The 24,231-nt window shown below is 47.1% G+C and overlaps 1 protein-coding gene and 1 long non-coding RNA gene across 2 annotated transcripts; both read left to right on the top strand.

Moving 5' to 3' along the window:
• The first annotated feature begins 100 nt into the window (after positions 1-100).
• Positions 101-24,023, top strand: LOC147091948 (uncharacterized). The gene is made up of 4 exons (XM_085976949.1): positions 101-182; positions 14,611-15,214; positions 22,852-22,980; positions 23,146-24,023. The coding sequence occupies exons 2-4, from the start codon at positions 14,718-14,720 to the stop codon at positions 23,732-23,734; spliced, it is 1,215 nt and encodes a 404-aa protein (XP_085833075.1). The 5' UTR covers positions 101-182; positions 14,611-14,717; the 3' UTR covers positions 23,735-24,023.
• On the top strand, positions 19,175-22,735 carry LOC147091949 (uncharacterized). The gene is made up of 3 exons (XR_015075250.1): positions 19,175-19,260; positions 19,351-19,442; positions 22,498-22,735. It is a non-coding gene; the product is annotated as an uncharacterized LOC147091949 (long non-coding RNA).
• Positions 24,024-24,231: the final 208 nt, after the last annotated feature.

The raw sequence follows: 24,231 nt of genomic DNA, 5'->3' as shown, positions 1-24,231 counted from the left end.
TGAGTGTTTATTCCTTTCCATTACCTTTATTGCAAGGCTATTCATCAATTGCATTCATTTAAAAATAAGTGAACCTTTTCTCTTTTTCACTTTTATCCAGAACAAAGAGCCCTGGTGCTGTGAACATTTGGGTGGGCAGCCACATTTAAAGGGACATAGACCAGCATTCTTCCTCCTCTCTTGTGAGTATTTGTGGTGGGTGAGAGGGTGGGGGGTGGGTCAAAGGGGACTGCGGCCCCTTTTCAACAAAAAAAATTGCTTGGCCATTTAAAGGGGAATGGGTGCCCCCCAGGTATTTAAAGGGGCAGTGCCTCTTTCTGTATCAAATAATTCATACTTTGGTTCTGTCTTCACAAAGGAGGACACAAATAACCGCCCAGAGATGCCGGGGAACATAGGGCCTGATGAAAGGGTGGAACTGAAAGAAATCAGTATTTGTAGGGAAATGGTGTTAGGAAAATTGATGGGACTAAAGGCCGATAAATCCCCAGGGCCTGATAATCTACATCCCAGGGTATTAAGGAAGTGGCCCTAGAAATAGTATATGCATTGCTGGTCATCTTCCAGAACTCGATAGATTCTGGAACAGTACCCATGGATTGGAGGGTAGCTAATGTTACCCCACTATTCAAAAAAGGTGGTCGAGAAAAAGCGGGGAATTATAGACCGGTAAGCCTGACATCGGTGGTGGGGAAAATGCTAGAATCTATTATAAAAGACGTAATAGCAGAGCACTTGGTAAGCAGTGACAGGATCGGACAAAGTCAACATGGATTTACAAAAGGTAAATCATGCTTGACTAATCTACTGGATGTTTTTGAGGATGTAACTGGTAAAATAGATAAGGGAGAACCAGTGCATGTGGTGTATTTGGACTTTCAGCAGGCTTTCGATAAGGTCCCACATAAGAGATTAGCGTGCAAAATTAAGGCACATGGGATTGGGGGCAAGGTATTGACTTGGATAGAGAACTGGTTGGCGGACAGAAAGCAAAGAGTTGGAATAAACGGGTCGTTTTCCGAGTGGCAGGCAGTGACTAGTGGGGTACCGCAAGGATCGGTCCTTGGACACCAGCTGTTAACAATATATATTAATGATCTGGACGAGGGAATTGGATGTAATATCTCCAAATTTGCAGACGACACAAAGCTGGGTGGGAGGGTAAGCTGTGAGGAGGATGTCGTGAAACTCCAGTACGATTTGGACAGATTGGGTGATTGGGCAGAAACATGGCAAATGCACTATAATGTGGATAAATGTGAGGTTATCCACTTTGGTGGCAAAAACAGGAAGGCAGATTATTAGTTGAATGGCAATAGACTGGGAGAAGGGGAAGTGCAAAGAGACCTGGGTGTTATTGTGCACCAGTCGCTGAAGGTAAGCATGCAGGTGCCAGCAGGCGGTTAAGGCGGCAAATGGTATGTTGGCCTTCGTAGCAAGAGGGTTCGAGTACAGGAACAAGGATGTCTTGCTACAGTTGTACAGCGCCTTGGTGAGACTGCACCTTGAGTACTGTGTGCAGTTTTGGTCGCCTTACCTGAGGAAGGACGTTCTTGCCATGGAAGGAGTGCAACGAATATTCACCAGGCTGATACCTGGGATGGCAGGAATGACGTATGAGGAGAGATTGTGTCGATTGGGCTTATACTCACTGGAGTTTAGAAGATTGAGAGGGGATCTCATCGAAACTTATAAAATTCTGTCAGGCCTGGACAGACTAGATGCAGGAAGGATGTTTATGATGGCCGGGGAGTCCAGAACCAGGGGTCATAGTCTAAGGATAAGGGGTAAGCCATTTAGGACTGAAATGAGGAGGAATTTCTTCACCCAGAGAGTGGTGAACCTGTGGAATTCTCTGCCACAGAGGGCGGTGGAGACCAGTTAATTAAATATATTCAAAAAAGAGTTGGATATATTTCTTAAGGCTAAAGGGATCAAGGGATATGGGGAGAAGGCAGGGACAGGGTACTGAATTTGGATGATCAGCTATGATCTCATTGAATGGCGGAGCAGGCTCGAAGGGCCAAATGTCCTACTCCTGCTCCTATCTTCTATGTTTCTATGTAAGAGCAGGGAGGTTCTGCTTGAACTGTACAAAACACCAGTTAGGCCACCGGCTAGAGTGCTGCGTACAGTTCTGCTCGCCCCATTGCAGGAAAGATGTGACTGCTTGAGACAGGAGATTATGTTGCCAGGACTAGAGAATTTCAGCTACAAGGAAAGATTGTATATATAAAAACATAGAAGATAATCTACATCCTAGTCCAATAGCAAAATACTGCGGATGTTGGAAATCCGAAATAACAGCAGAAAATGCTGGAATAACTCAGCAGGTCAGGCAACATCCGTGGACAGAAATTTGAGTTGACGTTTCGGGTCGAACCCTTCTTCAAAACTGGAAAGAAAAGATAGATCGGAGGCAGGGCTGCGATCCGACAAAAGAATAAAAGAAACATAGAAGTAAGAAAGAGACAATAAAAGGTATTAGAAGCTAGACGAGATGGTAATAGGCTGAGATTAGGTGTAAAGTGTACTGGCAGGGCAAGAGATAGCTGCCAGGTGTGAGAGAGAAACAAAAGGAAAGGCGGGGGGGGGGAAAGGAGTGGAAAAATTACAAGAAAAAATGAAATGGGGGCCGAGGTTATGATCTGAAATTGTTGAACTCGATATTGAGTCCGGAAGGCTGCAGAGTGCTACATCCTAGGGTACTTAAGGAAGTGGCCCTAGAAGTAGTAGAAATAGCATGGCCGGTCATCTTCCAAAATTCGATAGACTCTGGAACAGTACCCATGGATTGGCGGGTAGCTAATGTTACCCCACTATTCAAAAAAGGTGGTAGAGAGAAAACGGGGAATTGCAGACCGGTAAGCCTGACGTCAGTAGTGGGGGAAATGCTAGAGTCCATTATAAAAGTTGTAATAACAGAGCACTTGGAAAACAGTGACAGGATCGGACAAAGTCAACATGGATTTACAAAAGGTAAATCGTGCTTGACTAATCTACTGGAATTTTTTGAGAATGTAACTGGTAAAATAGATAAGGGAGAACCAGTGGATGTGGTGTATTTGGACTTTCAGAAGGCCCCGCATAAGAGATTAAGACACATGGGATTGGGGGCAAGGTATTGACTTGGATAGAGAAACGTAGAAACATAGAAACATAGAAGATAGGAGCAGGAGTAGGCCATTCGGCCCCTCGAGCCTGCTCCGCCATTCAATGAGATCATGGCTGATCATCCAAATTCAGTACCTTGTCCCTGCCTTCTCCCCATATCCCTTAATCCCTTTAGCCTTAAGAAATATATCCAACTCTTTCTTGAATATATTTAATGAACTGGCCTCCACCGCCCTCTGTGGCAGAGAATTCCACAGGTTCACCACTCTCTGGGTGAAGAAATTCCTCCTCATTTCAGTCCTAAATGGCTTACCCCTTATCCTTAGACTATGACCCCTGGTTCTGGACTCCCCGACAATCAGAAACATCCTTCCTGCATCTAGTCTGTCCAGGCCTGACAGAATTTTATAGGTTTCGATGAGATCCCCTCTCAATCTTCTAAACTCCAGTGAGTATAAGCCCAATCGACACAATCTCTCCTCATACGTCATTCCTGCCATCGCAGGTATCAGCCTGGTGAATCTTCGCTGCACTCCTTCCATGGCAAGAACGTCCTTCCTCCGATAAGGCGACCAAAACTGCACACAATGCTCAAGGTGTGGTCTCACCAAGGCCCTGTACAACTGTAGCAAGACATCCTTGTTCTTGGACTCGAACCCTCTTGCTACGAAGGCCAACATACCATTTGCCTTCTTAACCGCCTGCTGCACCTGCATGCTTACCTTCAGCAACTGGTGCACAAGAACACCCAGGTCTCTTTGCACTTCCCCTTCTCCCAATCTATTGCCATTCAAATAATAATCTGCCTTCCTGTTTTTGCCACCAAAGTGGATAACCTCACCTTTATCCACATTATAGTGCATTTGCCATGTTTCTGCCCAATCACCCAAATCATACTGGAGTTTCATGACATCCTCCTCACAGCATACCCTCCCACCCAGCTTTGTGTCGTCTGCAAATTTGGAGATATTACATCCAATTCCCTCGTCCAGATCATTAATATATATTGTGAACAGCTGGGGTCCTAGGACCGATCCTTGCAGTACCCCACTAGTCACTGCCTGCCACTCGGAAAACGACCCGTTTATTCCAACTCTTTGCTTTCTGTCTGCCAACCAGTTCTCTATCCAAGTCAATACCTTGCCCCCAATCCCATGTGCCTTAATTTTGCACGCTAATCTCTTATGTGGGACCTTATCGAAAGCCTTCTGAAAATCCAAATACACCACATCCACTGGTTCTCCCTTATCTATTTTACCAGTTACATCCTCAAAAAATTCCAGTAGATTAGTCAAGCATGATTTACCTTTTGTAAATCCATGTTGACTTTGTCCGATCCTGTCACTGCTTTCCAAGTGCTCAACTATTACATCTTTTATAATAGACTCTAGCATTTTCCCCACTACCGATGTCAGGCTTACCGGTCTATAATTCCCCGCTTTTTCTCTACCACCTTTTTTGAATAGTGGGGTAACCTTAGCTACCCTCCAATCCATGGGTACGGTTCCAGAGTCTATCGAGTTCTGGAAGATGACCAGCAATGCATATACTATTTCTTGGGCCACTTCCTTAAGTAACCTGGGATGTAGATTATCAGGCCCTGGGGATTTATCGGCCTTCAGTCCCATCAATCTTCCTAACACCATTTCCCTACAAATACTGATTTCTTTCAGTTCCACACTTTCTTCAGACCCTATGTTCCCCGGCATCTCTGGGAGGTTATTTGTGTCCTCCTTTGTGAAGACAGAACCAAAGTATGACTTTAGTTGGTCTGCCATTTCTTTGTTTACCATGATAAATTCCCCTGATTCTGACTGCAAGGAACCTACGCTTGACTTCACAAATCTTTTTCTCTTCACATATCTATAAAAGCTTTTACAGTCAGTTTTTATGTTCCCTGCAAGCTTACTCTCATATTCTATTTTCCCCTTCTTAATTAATCTCTTTGTCCTCCTTTGTCGAATCCTAAACTGCTCCCAATCCTCAGGAATATTGCTTTTTCTGGCCAATTTATATGTCGTCTCCTTGGATCTTATGCTATCCCTAATTTCCCTCGTTAGCCATGGTTGAGTCACCTTTTTTGTTTTATTTTTATGCCAAACTGGGATGAACAAATTCTGTAGCTCATCCATTCGGTCTTTGAATGTTTGCCATTGCCTATCCACCGTCAACCATTGTGCCATTCCCCAATCAATCCTACCCAACTCGCTCCTCAGACCATCGTAGTTTCCTTTATTTAAATTGAGAACCCTAGTCTCTGAGTCAACTACTTCATTCTCCATCTTAATGAAGAATTCGATCATATTATGATCGCTCAGACCCAAGGTGCCTCGTACAACAAGATTGCTAATTAATCCTTTCTCGTTATATAATACCCAGTCTAAGATGGCCTGATCTCTGGTTGGTTCCTCGACATATTGGTCCAGGAAACCATCCCGTAAACACTCCAGGAATAATTCCTCCACAGTATTGTAACTAATTTGGTTGGCCCAATCTATATGTAGATTAAAGTCACCCATGATGACTGCTGTGCCCTTATTGCACGCTTCTTTAATTTCCCTTTTAATGCCATCCCCAACCTCCGCCTTACTGTTGGGAGATTTATATACCACTCCCACTAATGTTTTTTCCCCTTAGTATTTCTCAATTCTACCCATACAGATTCCACATCATCAGAGCTAATATCCTTCATTACAATTGTATTAATCCCTTCTTTAACCAGTAATGCTACCCCACCTCCCTTTCCTTTTTGCCTATCTTTCCTGAATATTGAATACCCCTGGATGTTGAGTTCCCAGTCTTGGCCATCCTTGAGCCACGTTTCCGTAATCCCAACCAAATCATATTCGTTTACCTCTATTTGCGCAGCCAATTCGTCCACCTTATTACAAATGCTCCTCGCATTAAGACACAAAGCCTTCAGGCTGGGTTTTTTAACGCTCTTAGACCTATTAGAATTATTATTTACTGTAGCCATGTTTGATTTAAACCGTTGATTTCTCTGACTGCCACTTTTGTTTTTCTCCTTCCTATCTTTGCTTTGATCCCTGTTTCCCTTTCCTCTGTCTCCCTGCTCAGGTTCCCAATCCCCTGCCATTTTAGTTTAAACCCCCCCGAACCGTGCTAGCAAACCTCCCCGCAAGGATATTTGTCCCGTTCTGGTTCAGGTACAAGTCGGACCGGTTGCACAAGTCCCACCTTCCCCAGAAGCAGGCCCAGTATTCCAGGAAACTAAAGCCCTCCCTCCTGCACCAACTCTTTAGCCACGCATTCATCTGCTCTATCCTCCTATTCCTATACTCACTAGCACGTGGCACCGGGAGCAATCCAGAGATTACAACCTTTGAGGTCCTGCTCTTTAATCTGCTGCCTAGCTCCCTAAATTCTTGCTGCAGGACCTCATCCCTCTTCCTACCCATGTCATTGGTCCCAATGTGAACCACGACCTTTGACTGTTCACCCTCCCCCTTCAGAATGCCTTGCAGCCGTTCAGTGACATCCTTGACCCTGGCACCAGGGAGGGAACAAACCATCCTGGAGTCATGTCTACGGCCACAGAAACACCTATCTGTTCCCCTTACAAAAGAATCCCCTACCACTATTGCTCTCCCACTCTTTTTCCTCCCTTCCTGAGCAGCAGAAGCACCCCTGGTGCCAGGAAGTTGGCTGCTGCTGCCTTCCTCTGGTAAATCATCCCCCTCAACAGTATCCAAATCGCTATACCTGTTTGAGAGGGGGATGGCCACAGGGGTCCTCTGCACTACCTGCCTGCCTCTACTGCTCTGCCTGATGGTCACCCATTTCCCTTCTGCCTGTGCAGCCCTTACCTGCGGTGTGACCAACTCACTAAATGTGTTATCCACGACCCTCTCAGCATCGTGAATGCTCCAAAGCCCATCCATCCGCAGCGCCAGCGCCGCAATGCGGTCTGCTAGTAGCTGCAGCTGGATGCATTTCTGGCACAAATGGTCGTCAGGGACACCAGCAGTGTCCCTGAATTCCCACATAGAGCAAGAGGAGCATAACACGGGGCTGGGCTGTCCTGACATGACTTACCCTTTAATTAATTTAAATTAATTCACTACCACCAATTAAAGATAAACTCTAAGGCGCTTGTATGGTTTACCAACAGTCCCCGCTACACCAGAAAGACCTTAGCAACTATAAACCACAGAGTTAAAGTTTAAAAAAGAGAAATACTCACCAACCAATCACTTACCTGCTCCCTGGTGACGTCACACTCTGATTACTTTTTACCTCTCTCCCCGCTGCTGAGTTGGCAAGCCTCGCTGCTCCCTGGTCCGAACTGGTCGGGCCTCGCTGGTCGCGCCGGTTTTTATACCGGGCTCCTCCTCACTGCTCCCTGGTCCGAATTGGTCGGGCCTCGCTGGTCGCGCCGGTTTTTATACCGGGCTCCTCCTCGCTGCTCCCTGGTCCGAACTGGTCGGGCCTCGCTGGTCGCGCCGGTTTTTATACCGGGCTCCTCCTCACTGCTCCCTGGTCCGAACTGGTCGGGCCTCGCTGGTCGCGCCGGTTTTTATACCGGGCTCCTCCTCGCTGCTCCCTGGTCCGAACTGGTCGGGCCTTGCTGGTTGCGCAGGTTTTTATACCGGGCTCCTCCTCGCTGCTCCCTAGTCCGAACTGGTCGGGCCTCGCTGGTCGCGCCAGTTTTTATACCGGGCTCCTCCTCGCTGCTCCCTGGTCCGAACTGGTCGGGCCTCACTGGTCGCACCGGTTTTTATACCGGGCTCCTCCTCGCTGCCCCCCTGGTCCATCATAACTGTAATGTACATACCTTTAAGGGGGGAACTATCTTTTACAGCTCATGTATACTGCAGTACCGGCAGTGACCACACCTGTATGTAGTACTGAGTAGTAATCTGTACAGATCAGTTCCAGTGTGAGCCACGTTGAGTAAACACCTGTTGTACCGTTCTCCTGCAGTCTGTGTCTTATTATACACGGACACAACAATAACCTCCTTGCTTTTGGACTCTGTGCCTCTATTTATTAAGCCCAGGATCCCATATGCTTTTTTAACTGCTTTCTCAACCTGCCCTGCCACCTTCAAGTGTGACGTCACCAGAAAGCGGGTAAGTGATTGGTTGGTGAGTATTTCTCCCTTTTAAGCTTAAATCTCCGTGATTTATAGTTTCTAAGGTGTGATATTCACCATCTAGAATCGGGGCAGAGGATATTTAAGAATAATATTAATAAATTTAATTAATTACATGGAATGGGAGATCAGGCGATCTGTTGCTGCTGCAATATGTGGGAGCTGGTGAACACCATTGATGCTCACAGTGATCACATTTGCAGTAAGTGTTGGCTGCTCGAGGAACTCCGGCTCCGTGTTGAAGAGCTGGAGTCCGAGCTTCAAACACTGAGACACATCAGGGAGGGGGAGAGTTACCTGGACTCTGTGTATCACGAGGTAGTCACACCAATTAGATTAATTAATTCAGATGTAGTCCGTGGCCAGGGTCAGGATGGTGTGACTAGAAGTGAGGCAGGTACGGGGATCCAGGAGGTAGTGTTGGAGGAGCCGCAGCCCTTGCACTTGTCCAACAGGTTCGAGGCTCTTACTCCCTGTGGGGACAGGAGCAGGGACTGCAGGGAGGATGAGCAACCTGGCCACAGCACCGTGGAGCAGGGGGCCATTCAAGTGGGGGGAGTTAAAAGAAATGTTGTAGTGGTAGGGGATAGTATCGTTAGGGGGATAGATAGAGTTCTTTGCAGCCGAGAGCGAGAGTCCCGAAGGCTGTGTTGCCTGCCCGGTGCCAGGGTTAAGGACATCTCCTCTGGACTGGAGAGAAACTTGGAGTGGGAGGGGGAGGATCCAGTTGTCGTGGTCCATGTTGGTACGAACGACATAGATAGGACAAGGAAGGAGGTTCTGCTGAGGGAGTTTGAGCAGCTAGGGGCCAAATTAAAAAGCAGAACCACAAGGGTTATTACCTGAGCCACGAGCGAATTTGGCTGGGACAAATAAAATTAGAGAGTTAAATGCGTGGCTCAAAGACTGGTGTGGGAGAAATGGGTTTTGCTTCCTGGGACACTGGCACCAGTACTGGGGCAGGAGGGAGCTGTTCCGTTGGGATGGGCTTCACTTGGCCAGTGCTGGGACTAGAGTCCTGGCGGATCATATAACTAGGGCTGTAGAGAGGGCTTTAAACTAACTAGTGGGGGGGGAGGTTCCTAGAGAGCAAATAATAAAAATGACAACAGAGAAGGTCATAGACTTAGGTAGCAGTGGGGAAATTAAAAACCAGAGCATGTCAGGAAGGGGCAGAAGGTATGGAGTAAAAGGTAAAGTAATAAAAAGGGCAAAAGCAGGAACTAAGTGTCACAAAACATCTTTGAATGTTCTCTATCTGAATGCACGTAGCATTCGTAACAAAATAGACGAGTTAATGGCACAAATAACTACTAATGGGTATGATCTTGTGGCCATTACAGAAACATGGCTGCAGGGTGACAATGCCTGGGAATTAAACATACCAGGTTATTTAACGATCAGGAAGGACAGGCAGGAAGGAAGGGGAGGTGGGGTGGCTATGTTAATAAAGGAAGGAATCACTGTAATACAGAGAAATGATATTGGGTCAAAAGATCAGGATAATGAAACAGTTTGGGTGGAGGTAAGGAATAATAAGGGGAAAAAATCACTAGTGGGTGTAGTCTATAGGCCTCCGAACAGTGGCAACTCTGTTGGACGGAGTATCAATCAGGAAATAGTTGAGGCTTGTAATAAGGGAACATCTATAATTATGGGGGATTTTAACTGTCATATTAATTGGACAAATCAAATTGGGCAGGGCTGCCTTGAGGATGAGTTCATTGAGTGTATTAGGGATGGTTTTCTTGAGCAGTATGTAACTGAACCGACCAGGGGGCAAGCAACCTTAGATCTGGTCCTGTGTAACGAGATGGGATTAATTAAAAATGTCCTAGTAAAGGATCCCCTTGGAATGAGTGACCATAACATGGTTGAATTCCATATTCAATTAGAGGGTGAGAAGGTTGGATCTCAAACAAGCATGCTAAGCTTGAATAAAGGAGACTATGAAGGTATGAGAGCGGAATTGAGTAGAGTGGATTGGGAAAATAGATTAAAGGGTAAGACGATACATGATCAGTGGTGTACATTTAAGGAGTTATTTTACAACTTCCAAAAAATATATATTCCACTGAGAAGAAAAGGGTGTAAAAGAAAAGACAGCCATCCGTGGCTAAGTAAAGAAATTAAGGATAGTATTCGACTAAAAACAAGGGCATATAAGGTAGCCAAATCTAGTGGGAGGATAGAGGATTGGGAAAACTTTAAAAGACAGCAAAAAATAACAAAAAGATTGATTTAAGAAAGGGAAGATAGATTATGAAAGTAAATTAGCAAAAAATATAAAAACAGATAGTAAGAGTTTTTATAGTTATATAAAAAGAAAAAGGGTGGCTAAAGTAAATGTTGGTCCCTTAGAGGATGACACCGGGAAATTAATGGTGGGAAATATGGAGATGGCAAAAACACAATGAATATTTTACATCAGTCTTTACAGTAGAAGACACTAAGAATATCCCAACACTGGACAAACAGGGGGCTAAAGGGGGGGAGGAGCTAAACACGATGAAAATCACTAAGGAAGTGGTACTCGGTAAAATAATGGGACTCAAGGCAGATAAATCACCTGGACCTGATGGCTTACATCCTAGGGTCTTGAGGGAAGTGGCGGTAGGGATTGTGGATGCATTGGTAATAATTTTCCAAAACTCCCTGGACTCGGCAAAGGTCCCGGCAGACTGGAAAACTGCTAATGTAACACCCTTATTTAAAAAGGGCAGTAGACAGAAGGCTGGAAACTATAGACCGGTTAGCCTAACATCTGTGGTAGGTAAAATTTTGGAGTCCATTATTAACGAGACAGTAACAGGACATTTGGATAATCATAATTTAATAGGACAAAGTCAGCATGGTTTTATGAAGGGGAAGTCATGTTTGACAAATTTGCTGGAGTTCTTTGAGGAAGTAACGTATAGGGTGGATAAAGGGGAACCAGTGGACGTAGTGTATTTAGACTTCCAAAAGGCGTTTGACAAGGTGCCACACAAAAGATTATTGCTTAAGATAAAAAATCACGGGATTGGGGGTAATATTCTGGCATGGATAGAGGATTGGCTATCTAACAGAAGGCAGAGAGTTGGGATAAATGGTTCATTCTCAGACTGGCAATCAGTAACTAGTGGTGTTCCGCAGGGGTCAGTGCTGGGTCCCCAACTCTTTACAATCTATATTAACGATTTGGAGGAGGGGACCGAGTGTAACATATCAAAGTTTGCAGATGATACTAAGATGGGAGGGAAAGTAGTGAGTGAGGAGGACATAAAAAACCTGCAAGGGGACATCGACAGGCTAAGTAAGTGGGCAGAGATTTGGCAGATGGAATACAATACTGGAAAGTGTGAGGTTATGCACTTTGGCAGGAAAAATCGTAGAGCAAGTTACTATCTTAATGGCAAGAAACTGGAAAGTACTGAAGTACAAAGGGATCTGGGGGTCCTGGTGCACGAAAATCAAAAGGTTAGTATGTAGGTGCAGCAAGTGATTAAGAAGGCCAATGGAATGTTGGCTTTCATTGCTAGGGGGATAGAATATAAAAATAGGGAGGTATTGCTTCAGTTGTACAAGGTATTGGTGAGACCGCACCTGGAATACTGCGTACAGTTTTGGTGTCCATACTTAAGAAAGGACATACTTGCTCTCGAGTCAGTACAAAGAAGGTTCACTCGGTTAATCCCGGGGATGAGGGGATGGACATATGAGGAGAGGTTGAGTAGATTGGGACTCATTGGAGTTCAGAAGAATGAGAGGCGATCTTATTGAAACATATAAGATTGTGAAGGGGTTGGATCGGGTGGATGCGGGGAAGATGTTCCCGATGATGGGTGAAACTAGAACTAGGGGGCATAGTCTTAGAATAAGGGGCTGCTCTTTCAAAACTGAGATGAGGAGGAACTACTTCACTCAGAGGGTGGTAGGTCCATGGAATATGCTGCCCCAAAAAGCTGGAGAAGCTACATTATTACATAAATTTAAAACAGAAATAGACAGTTTCCTAGAAGTAAAGGGAATTAAGGGTTACGGGGAGCGGGCAGGAATTTGGACATGAGTCTAGGTTCGGATCGGTCATGGCCCTGTGGGTAGCGGAGCAGGCCCAGGGGCCGTGTAGCCTGATCCTGCTCCTATTTCGTGTGTCTAATTCTGTTAGATTCAGGAGATGGTTCTGTGATAGTGGATTGGCGGTTAGGATCAGATCAGCCATGATCTTATTGAATGGCGGAGCAGGCTCGAGGGGCCGATTGGCCTACTCCTGCTCCTATTTCTTATGTTCTTATGATTTGTGCACACATACCCCCAGGTCTCTCTGCTCATGCACACATTTTATACTTATACCCTTTAGTTTATATTGCCTCTCCTCATTCTTCCTACCAAAATATATCAGTTTGCACTTTTCTGCGTTAAATTTCATCTCCCATGTGTCCGCCCATTCCACCAGCATGTCTATGTCCTCTTGAAGTCTATCACTATCCTCCTCACTGTTCACTATACTTCCAAGTTTTGTGTCATCTGCATATTTTGAAACTGTGCCCTGTACACCCAAGTCCAAGTCTTTAATATATATCAAGTAAAGCAATGATCCTAGTACCGACCCCTGGGGAACACCACTGTGTACCTTCCTCCAGTCTAAAAAACAACCGTTCACCACTACTCTCTGTTTCCTGTCACTTTGCCAATTTTGTATCCATGCTGCCACTGTCCCTATTATTCCATGGGCATCAACTTTGCTGGTAAGCCTAGTATGTGGCTCTTTCTCGAACGCCTTTTGGAAATCCATGTACACCACGATAACCGCATTGCCCTCATCAACCCTCTGTTACCTCATCAAAAACTCAATCAGAATCAGAGCGGCTTGGCCCAGCGGATGTGCGGCCAGGGCCCCGGCACCAGGAAACCCAGGGTGCAGTGCCTCCCCCATCCGAGCTGCCGCTTCCCGGTTTCTTCAGCTGGTTCCACCAAGTCCGACTCGGGACAAAGGACAGGAGCCAGGCTCCCAGAATGGCCCGCGGCCTCGGGGAGCATGCGCACACTCAGCGGGGAAATCAGCGCGTTGGATAGAGCGGTTTCTGGGGCGCGGGGAATTGTGGGTGCTGCGGCCGCCATTAGTCAGCAGCTGTCGGGAAGAGTTTCATTGCAGGCTGACGGAACATAAGAAGGTAAGTCCCTGGCCCCCTGTGTAGGTCTTTTTGTTGCTATGTTTGAGCTGTACTGGAGATGGAGGAGAAGCTGCTGCGTTTATCCCCTAGTACTTCTAAGCCCAGGAGGACCCAACAATTTCCAATGTGAGACTGTCAAGGGAGGTGGATTCTGGGGGAGATTAGGTTGTTACACAAACACTGTCCCTACAATGTAAAAGAATATTGTTTTAGGAATAAGTATTTCTGTAGAGTCTTTTAATCCAGTTTACATATGCAGATTTGTTTTAATTCATTCTTGGGATGTGGGCGTCGCTCGCAAGACCAGAATATGTTGCCAATCCCCATCTTCCCATTGAGAAGGTGATGGTGGGCCGCCTTCTTGAACCGCTGCAGTCCGTGTGGTGAAGGTACTCCCACAATGCTGTTGTGTAAGGAGTTCCAGGATTTTCACCCAGTGATGATGTAGCAACGGCGATATATGTCCAAGTCTGGATGGTGTGTGACTTGGAGAACTTGGAGGTCGTCGTCGTACGTGTCTTCACACTGTTCCCTTTGGGGAACTGTATGAAGTGGTGGAAGGATTTCTGGCCGCATTAGCGCTCCTTCCGTGACCATAACCATCTTCATACCAGCCATTAGGGTGGTTAGTCCTATGGCGGGAGGGTTTTACGGGCTCCCACAACCCATACGAGGGGTGGGGGCCACCCACACCCACGGACGCAAGTATCCCACTGGATGTCAACCCAGAATTTAGAGCCGGAGCTCCGACTCCACTTGCCGGGACTGTCTGGAGCGGGGTTCGAAACCCTACACCTTCTGGTCCAGCGGCGGGGATGCTACCGCTACGCCAAAGGCCCACTCCTAACTTGGAGGTGATGGTGCTCCCATGCACCTTCTGCCTTTGTCCTTCTAGGTGCTGTAGGTTGAGGGTTTTGGAGGTTCTGTCAAAGTTCTGGTTGAGTTGCAGATGTATAAAGTCCATCTCCTTCGCCCCCTCCCACTCCCACCTCTCTCTCTCTCTCTCCCTCTCCTCCCATAGAGGTCAGAGGCCCAGACCAGGTGGCAGATTCCCTTCACCGAGGGACATTAGTGAACCAGTGGGATTTCATGACAATCCGGCAGCTTTCATGGTCACTTTTTTCTAGTGCCGGCCCCACAAATGACCAGATTCATTGAGCTCAATTTCACAACCTGCCTCTTTAGTGGGTTCTCTCTCACGCTCCCTGTTTTAAATTCATTTTACAGGGTATTCGAAGGGGAGGATTTGCAGACGGGAAACTCAAACCAAACATAACGTCAAGATCTGACAGTCACTCAATTCTTCAGGAACTGAATATCATCGGTCTTTGAATATGGAAGCAAAAAGCACCGTTCACACCGGGGAGAGGCCGTTCACCTGCTCTGAGTGTGGGAAGGGATTCACTCTGTCATCCACCCTGCTGAGACACCAGCGAGTTCACACTGGGGAGAGGCCGTTCACCTGCTCTGAGTGTGGGAAGGGATTCACTCAGTCATCCATCCTGCTGACACACAAGCGAGTTCACACTGGGGAGAGGCCGTTCACCTGCTCTGAGTGTGGGAAGGGATTCACTCAGTCATCCCACCTGCTGACACACCAGCGATTTCACACTGGGGAGAGGCCGTTCACCTGCTCTGAGTGTGGGAAGGGATTCACTCAGTCATCCCACCTGCTGACACACCAGCGAGTTCACACTGGGGAGAGGCCATTCACCTGCCCTGAGTGTGGGAAGGGATTCACTCGTTCATTCCACCTGCTGGCACACCAGCGAGTTCACACTGGGGCGAGACCGTTCACCTGCTCCGTGTGTGGGAAGGGATTCACTCAGTCATCCACCCTCCTGACACACCAGCGAGTTCACAAGTGACTGCAGGGGTTGGATTCTGTTGTTGTTGCTGCTGTTAATCACATCCAGGACTGAACCATGTTCATTCTGACAGGTGGGGATTGTTTTTGCTGATGTGAATAACTCCGGGAACTGGGCTGGAGTTTAATATTCTGGATAGATGTCAAATAAATCAACTTTGTTTTAAACACATTGTTGTAGATTTTTGTCTTTCCCACCTGAGTGTTTGGCATCACCTGGCTGGAGCTAAGAAAGGACAATTTGGGGGAGGATCGTACGGTGGGAACAGAACTCCAGCCTGGACACAGTCCTTCAGGGCCACACTGAGAGGTGCAAACAGCACTTTGGTCTTTCTTGTCTCTCTTCACTGACAGCAAAGTTGCCGTGCGGGTTAATCTCGAGGCGTGTGAGAAACGTGTCCCAGCCGCGCTCTGCCATGGTTCAGAGCTCCAAGGCACGGAACAGAAGGCTCCTTTATGAATGTACCCCAGTGCTTTTTTTTAATGGCCTTATTAACCTGTGTTGCTACTTTTAGTGATTTGTGTATCTGTGTCCCAGGATCCCTCTGCTCCTCCAGCCCATTTAGACTCTTGGGGGGAAATTCGGTGGCGCCCCCTTTGGGTCACTAATGTCACCGGGGCTAATATTAGCCCCTGAAAAAGTTAGCGCCCCTGTGCATTAAATTCAGTGGTAGCGCCCCAAGCAGGAGGCGGGGTGCTACTGGAAGCGCTCCCCTTCCTCTTGAGGGGCTACCAGTGAACCTCACAGTGCTTTGTGTAACAGCGCCATGCCGGTCGGCACATAGCACCGTGTCATAGCAGACCTCCCTCCCTGATTAAAGCGGAGGGGCCTTGCACTGCATACACCGGGGCCCTGCTGGAGCACCGGGGAGCGGGGTGTCAGATCAAGAGGAGCGCCGGGCTGAGCGATCGCGGCCGACACCCCGAAGAAGAAAGGGGAAGGGGGCGGGTGCTGGCAGTCGGCCAAAATAAAAAGTTGCCGCCCGACACCTGCCCTTTAAGTGGTGTCGCCACGGATGCGACCGGACCTGCTGTGATTTCCAGCCAAAAAAAATGTTTTTTGTCTGTTTCTTTGTTTTTCATACAGACCCCAGCATCTGCAATATTTGACCCCTTGTGACCCCACCTCATTGTTCTTTGATGTAATGTTTCCCTGACTACCTGCTTGGACACCATTCACACCTTTGACTGCTGTGATTATCTCTCTGCCGAGGTGTGATAAATGGCAGTTGGAAAGGTTACCTGTAAACATCTGACATGATTCTCTGACTATATAAGCTGTGTCTTTATGCATTTCTCCACTTCACCTGAAGAAGGAGCAGCGCTCCGAAAGCTTGTGATTTCAAATAAAGCTGTTGGACTATAACCTGGTGTTGTGTGACTTCTTACATTTGTCCAATTATATAGGACCTTGGTGAGACCACACCTGGAGTACTGTGTACAATTTTGGTCTCCTTACCTAAGGAAGGATATACTTGCCATAGAGGGAGTGCAACGAATGTTCACGAGATTGATTCCTGGGATGGCGGGACTGTCGTATGAGAAGAGATTGAGTAAACTAGGCCTGTATTCTCTTGAATTCAGAAGAATGAGAGGGGATCTCATTGAAACATACAAAATTATTACAGGGCTTGATAGGGTGGATGCTGGGAGAATGTTTCCCTTGGCTGGGGAGTCTAGAACCAGGGGCCACAGCCTCAGGATAAAGGGTAGGCCATTCAGGGCTGAGATTAGAAGAAATTGGGTATATTCAAAACAGAAGTCGATAGATTTCTGACTAGTAAGGGCATCAAGGGATATGGCGATAGGGCCGGTGAATAGAATTGAGGCAGATCAACCATGATCTCACTGAATGGCGGAGCAGGTTCGAATGGCCGACTCCTGCTCCTATTTCTTATGTTCTTAAACCTTTATAAATCACTGGGTTCGTCCCCAGCTGGAGTATTGTGTTCAATTCTGGGCCCCGCACTTTATGAAGGATGCCAAGGCCTTGGAGAGGGTGCAGAGGAGATTTACCAGAATAGTTCCAGGAATGAGGGACTTCAGTTATGTGGAAAGACTGGGGAAGCTGGGATTGTTATCCTTAGAGCAGAGAAGGTTAAGGGGAGATTTAATAGAGGCGTTCAAAATCATGAAGGGTTTTGATAGAGTAAATAAAGAGAAACCGTTTCCAGCGGCAGGAGGGTCGATAACCAGAGAACACAGATTTAAGATAATCGGTAAAAGAACCAGAGGGGAGATGAGGAGAACGTTTTTTACGCAGCGAGTTGTTGTGATCTGGAATGCGCTGCCTGAAAGGGCGGTGTAAGCAGATTCAATAGTAACTTTCAAAAGAGAATTGGATCGATACTTTAAGGGGAAAAATTTGCAGGGATATGAGGGGAGTGAGAATAATTGGAGAGCTCTTTCAAAGACTCCAAGGGTTAAGTTATGAGGAGAGATTACACAAACTAGGGTTGTATTCCCTAGAATTTAGAAGGTTAAGGGGCGATCTGATGGAAGTTTTCAAGATATTGAGGGGAAACAGAGAGGGGCGATAGAGAGAAACTATTTCTGCTGGTTGGAGATTCTAGGACTGGGGGGCATAGTCTAAAAATTAGAGCCAGACCTTTCAGGAGTGAAATTAGGAAACACTTCTACACACAAAGGGTGGTAGAGGTTTCGAACTCTCTTCCGCAAACGGCAATTGATGCGAGATCAATCGTTCATTTTAAATCGGAGACTGATAGATTTTTGTTAACCAAAGGTATTAAGGGATATGGGCCAAAGGCGGGTGTATGGAGTGAGGCTGCAGACCAGCCATGATCTCATTGAATGGCGGAGCAGGCTCAAGGGACTGAATTTCTTCACCCAGAGAGTGGTGAACCTGTGGAATTCTCTACCACAGAGGGCAGTGGAGGCCAATTCATTAAATATATTCAAAAAGGAGTTAGATATATTTCTTAAGGCTAAAGTGATCAAGTGATATGGGGAGAAGGCAGGGACAGGGTACTGAGTTTGGATGATCAGCCATGATCTCATTGAATGGCGGAGCCGGCTCGAGGGGCCGAATGGCCTACTCCTGCTCCTATCTTCTATGTTTCTTAAATAGACTTTACTTGCTTTGCTGACTCAGCAAACCTCATTTGCTTTGCTGTTTTTGGCTGACTAAATAAAAGTTTTTTTTTGGCTGCATGCAGGTATTTAATTGAGTTAGTTCAGGCTTGCTGTCAGTCCTGGCCCTGGCCCCGCCCCTTCCTGCACCTCATTGGCTGACACCGCTGTCAATCGACACCACGAGGGGGAAGGGAGGGTGATTGACAGGTGACGATTGAGAGAAGCGCCTGCCCGCGCTGTGATTGGTGCAGGGGAAGCCAAGTGGGCGTGTCCGGCCCACGTGGGGGAGTCAAAGGCTGGCTGGAGCGCATGCGCAGCCCGCCTCGCACCGTTGGGAAGATTTTCAAAAAAAAAATTTTCCGAAACAAATTGAAAACACTCATTAATTCCCCGAACCCTCCTCCCCTCGAAAGTGCGATTATTATTATTTTTGTTTTTCCTCAGTTGTGTGGGGTGTCTTTTTTTTACCTTGCGGTGGCGGCGCCGATCCAACCGACCCCTTGGCGTTGCGTGCTGGCGTCAGCGCGTAATCGGAGGGGATTGATTGACGTGAGGCGCCCACCAATCAGGAGCGCGGAAAGCGCTGGGAGGACCGGGCGGGCTGACGGTCCTCCAACCAATGGCGGCGCGGGAGGGGGGCGGGACCTCGGTGGGCTGCGTGCGCCGATCCAACCGACCCTTGGGCGTTGCGTGCTGGCGTCAGCTCGTAAGCGGAGGGGTGGTGTGATTGACGCGAGGTGCCCGCCAATCAGGAGCGCGGACAACGCTGGGAGGACCGGGCGGGCGACGGTCTTCCAGCCAATGGCGGCGCGGGAGGGAGGGGGCGGGAGCTCGGTGAGCTGCAGGCCGCTTCCTGCTTTCATTGTCTGCAGGAGCTGCGAAAGGGGAGGAGGAGGAGAAAAAAAAACAATCTTGTGAGTGTTTATTCCTTTATTGGAAGGCTGTTCATCAATTGCATTGATTTAAAAATAAGTGAACCTTTTCTCTTTTCGACTTTTATCCAGAACAAAGAGCCCTGGTGCTGTGAACATTTTGGTGGGCAGCCACTTTTAAAGTGACAAAGACCAGCATTCTTCTTCTTCCTCCTCTCTCTCTTGTGAGTATTTGTAGAGGGTGGGGGGTGAGTCAAAGGGGACTGCGGCCCCTTTTCAACAAAAAAAAATTGCTTGGCCATTTAAAGGGGAATGGGTGCCCCCCCAGATATTTAAAGGGGCAGTGCCTCTCTCTTTCTGCATCATGTAAGAGCAGGGAGGTACTGCTTGAACTTTACAAAAACACCAGTTAGGCCACCGCGTGCAGTTCTGGTCGTCCCCATTGCAGGAAAGATGTGACTGCTCGAGACGGGAGATTTACGAGGATGTTGCCAGGACTAGAGAATTTCAGCTACAAGGAAAGATTGAATACATAAAAACACAGAAGATAACCTACATCTGAGGGTACTTAAGGAAGTGGCCCTAGAAATAGTAGAGGCATGGCTGGTCATCTTCCAAAATTCGATAGACTCTGGAACAGTACCCATGGATTGGAGGGTAGCTAATGTTACCCCACTGTTCAAAAAAGGTGGTAGAGAGAAAACGGGGAATTACAGACCGGTAAACCTGACATCGGTCGTGGGGAAAATGCTAGAGTCCATTATATAAGATGTAATAGCAGAGCACTTGGAAAACAGTGACCGGATCGGACAAAGTCAACATGGATTTACAAAAGGTAAATCGTGCTTGACTAATCTACTGGAATTTTTTGAGGATGTAACTGGTGAAATAGATAAGGGAGAACCAGTGGATGTGGTGTATTTGGACTTTCAGAAGGCTTTCGATAAGGTCCCACATAAGAGATTAGCATGTAAAATTAAGGCACATGGGATTGGGGGAAAGGTATTGACTTGGATAGAGAACTGGTTGGCAGACAGAAAGCAAAGAGTTGGAATAAACGGCTCTTTTTCCGAGTGGCAGGCAGTGATGAGTGGGGTACCACAGGGATCGGTCCTTGGACCCCAGCTATTCACAATATATATTAATGATCTGGACGAGGAAACTAGATGTAATATCTCCAAGTTTGCAGATGACACAAAGCTGGGTGGGCGTGTGTGCTGTGAGGAGGATGCCGAGAAACTCCAGTATGATTTGGACAGGTTGGGTGATTGGGCAGAAGCATGGCAGATGCAATATAACGTGGATAAATGCGAGGTTATCCACTTTGGGGTCAAAAACAGGAAGGCAGATTATTATCTGAATGGCAATAGATTGGGAGAAGGGGAAGTGCAACGAGACCAGGGTGTCCTTGTGCACCAATCGCTGAAGGTAAGCATGCAGGTGCAGCAGGCGGTTAAGAAGGCAAATGGTATGTTGGCTTTCGTAGTGAGAGGGTTTGAGTACAGGAACAAGGATGTCTTGCTGCAGTTGTACAGGGCCTTGGTGAGACGTCACCTTGAGTATTGTGTGCAGTTTTGGTCGCCTTATCTGAGGAAGGATGTTCTTGCCATGGAAGGAGTGCAGCGAAGATTCACCAGGCTGATACCTGGGATGGCAGGAATGACGTATGAGGAGAGATTGGGTCGATTGGGCTTGTACTTGCTGGAGTTTAGAAGAATGAGAGGGGATCTCATTGAAACTTATAAAATTCTAACAGGACTACACAGACTACATGCAGGAAGGATGTTCCCGATGGTCGGGGAGTCCAGAACCAGGGGTCATAGTCTAAGGATAAGGGGTAAGCCATTTAGGACAGAGATGAGGAGGAATTTCTTCACCCAGAGAGTGGTGAAACTGTGGAATTCTCTACCACAGAAGGCAGTAGAGGCCAATTCATTAAATATATTCAAGAAGGAGTTGGATATATTTCTTAAGGCTAAAGGGATCAAGGGATATGGGGAGAAGGCAGGGACAGGGTGCTGAGTTTGGATGATCAGCCATGATCTCGTTGAATGGCGGAGCAGGCTCGAGGGGCCGAATGGCCTACTCCTGCTCCTATCTTCTATGTTTCCATGTGTCCCCAGGTATTTAAAGGGGCAGTGCCTCTCTATATCATGTAAGAGCAGGGACTGCTTGAACTGCACAAAAACACCAGTTAGGCCACCGCGTTCAGTTCTGGTCGTCCCCATTGCAGGAAAGGTGTGACTGCTCGAGACGGGAGATTTAGGAGGATGTTGCCAGGACTAGAGAATTTCAGCTGCAAGGAAAGATTGAATACATAGAAACATAGAAGATAGGAGCAGGAGTCGGCCCTGTATAACTGTAGTAAGACATCCTTGCTCCTGTACTCAAATCCTCTTGCAATGAAGGCCAACATACCATTTGCCTTCCTAACTGCTTGCTGTACCTGCATGTTTGCTTTCAGTGACTGGTGTACAAGGACACCCAGGTCCCTCTGTACATCAACATTTCCCAATCTATCACCATTTAAATAATACTCTGCCTTTCTGTTTTTCCTACTGAAGTGGATAACTTCACATTTATCCACGTTCTACTGCATCTGCTATGTATTTGCCCACTCACTCAACTTGTCTAAATCGCCTGGAAGCCTCTTTGCATCCTCCTCACAACTCACAAACCCACCTAGTTTCGTGTCATCAGCGAACTTGGAAATATTACATTTGGTTCCCTCATCCAAATCATTGATATATATTGTGAATAGCTGGGGCCCAAGCACTGATCCCTGCGGTACCCCACTAGTCACCGCCTGCCACCCTGAAAAAGACCCATTTATTCCTACTCTCTGTTTCCTGTCTGTCAACCAATTTTCAATCCATGCCAGTATAGTACCCGCAATCCCATTGCCTTAATTTTGCACACTAACCTCTTTTTACGTGGGACTTTATCAAAGGCCTTTTGAAAATCCAAATACACCACATCCACCGGTTCTCCATTATCTAGTCTACCAGTTACATCCTCAAAAGGCTCCAGTAGGTTTGTCAAACACGATTTCCCTTTCATAAATCCGTGCTGACTTTGTCTGATCCCGTTGATATTTTCTAAGTGTCCTGTTATCACATTCTTTATAATACTCTTTAGCATTTTCCCTACTACTGATGGTAGGCTAACCAACTTGTGCAGCAGCTGGGGCCTGAAAATCAGCTTCACTGCCCCTGGGCTGGAAAAGGGAGACATGAGGCAACATTCTCCCTCTTACCCCTTTCTGCACTCCTTTTGCAGGGTTTTAGAAGTGGAGCATTTACAGACAGGAAGCTCAGACCAAACATCACGTCAGGGTCTGACAGAGTCGCTCGATTCATCAGGACCTGAGTATCATCGGCCATTGCACATGGAAGGAGAGAGCAGCGATCGCAGTGCAGACAAACCACACACATGTTCCGTGTGTAGACTCTGATTCAGCCAATCGCCTGACCTGGCGAGACACGTGCACCGTCACACCGGGGAGAAACCGGGTAAAGGTGGGCATGGTGGGAATGGATTCAGTTCCCCGTCAACGTCAGAAGTTCATCCGCACAGTCACCCTGGGGACAGTCCGTTCACCTGCTCCGTGTTTGGGAAGGAATACACTCGCACATCCCACCTGCTGAGACACCAGCTTGTCCACACTGATGAGAGACTGTTTCAATGTTCTGACTGTGGGAAGAGGTTTAAAAGCTCCATGAATCTGATGACACACCAGCGGTCCCACACTGGAGAGAGACTGTTCATCTGCTCTGTGTGTGGGAAGGGTTTCACTGTGTCATCCAACCTGCTGCAATGTGAGCAAGTTCACACTGGAGAGAGGCCTTTCTCCTGCTGTGAGTGTGGGAAACATTCCACTCAGTCATCCATCCTGCAGACACAGCACCGAGTTCACACTTGGGCGAGGCCGTTTAAATGTTCTGACTGTGGGAAGAGCTTTAAATACCCCGGGGACCTGAAGCAACACCAGCTTGCTCACACTGATGAGAGGCCGTTTAAATGTTCCGACTGTGGGGAGAGCTTTAAAAGCTCAGGGAATCTGACCAGACACCAACGAGTTCACACTGATGAGAGAGCGTTTAAATGTTCCAACTGTGGGAAGAGTTTTAAATGCTCCGGGTCTCTGACCAGACACCAGCGAGTTCACACTGATGAGAGACCCTTTAAATGTTCTGACTGTGGGAAGAGCTTTAAAAGCCCTGGGGTTCTGACCACACACCAGCGAGTTCACACTGGGAAGAGACCGTTCACCTGCTCCGTGTGTGGAAACGGATTCACTGATCCATCCAAACTGCTGAGACACCAGCTTGTTCACACTGATGAGAGAGCATTTCAATGTTCTGACTGTGGGAAGAGCTTTAAATGCTCTGGGCATCTGAAGCAACACCAGCGAGTTCACACTGATGAGAGAGCGTTTACATGTTCTGACTGTGGCAAGAGCTTTAAAAGCTCTGGGGATCTGCTGAGACACCAGCGAGTTCACACTGTTCTGTAGCGCAGGGCCCTGCAGACAGCTGGGTGACATGAACATGGAATGGATGAATGTTTTATAAATTCCTGTACTATTGTTTAATCTTTCAAGCTGTTGTGCTGATGATTCCCTTGATTTGACTGTTCATGTTATTTTTTCCCTTATCACAGGCAATTGCCTATTAAAAGTCAACCATGTGCCCCCTTTTTAAAGGGGCACAACCAATAAAACCTGTAACATAACAAAAAAAAGTTTAAAGGGAACTTAACAAATGAAATTAAAATTCTATTTTCGGTGGTGATGATGCACGCCAGTCCCTCCCGGTACCCACTGGTTGTGGAAGGCCTCGAGCGCGCCAGTGGACTGTTCATGTTATCACATAGAATAGGTCAACAAGTAAAGGCACAACGTCTGGGTGTGAATCTAATAATAACCTCACGGACCGTATAGGTGTGATACCCAGACGGGCTTGTGGTTATGGTCTGGTCACAGATGGACTAAATCCCCTTTACTCACCTCTA

This window comes from Somniosus microcephalus, unplaced genomic scaffold (assembly GCF_052327205.1).
Source record: "Somniosus microcephalus isolate GS21.2 unplaced genomic scaffold, FLI_Smic_1.0 unresolved_chr3, whole genome shotgun sequence".
Classification (NCBI taxonomy): Eukaryota; Metazoa; Chordata; class Chondrichthyes; order Squaliformes; family Somniosidae; genus Somniosus; species Somniosus microcephalus.
This window is presented reverse-complemented; position numbering and strand designations above follow the sequence as displayed.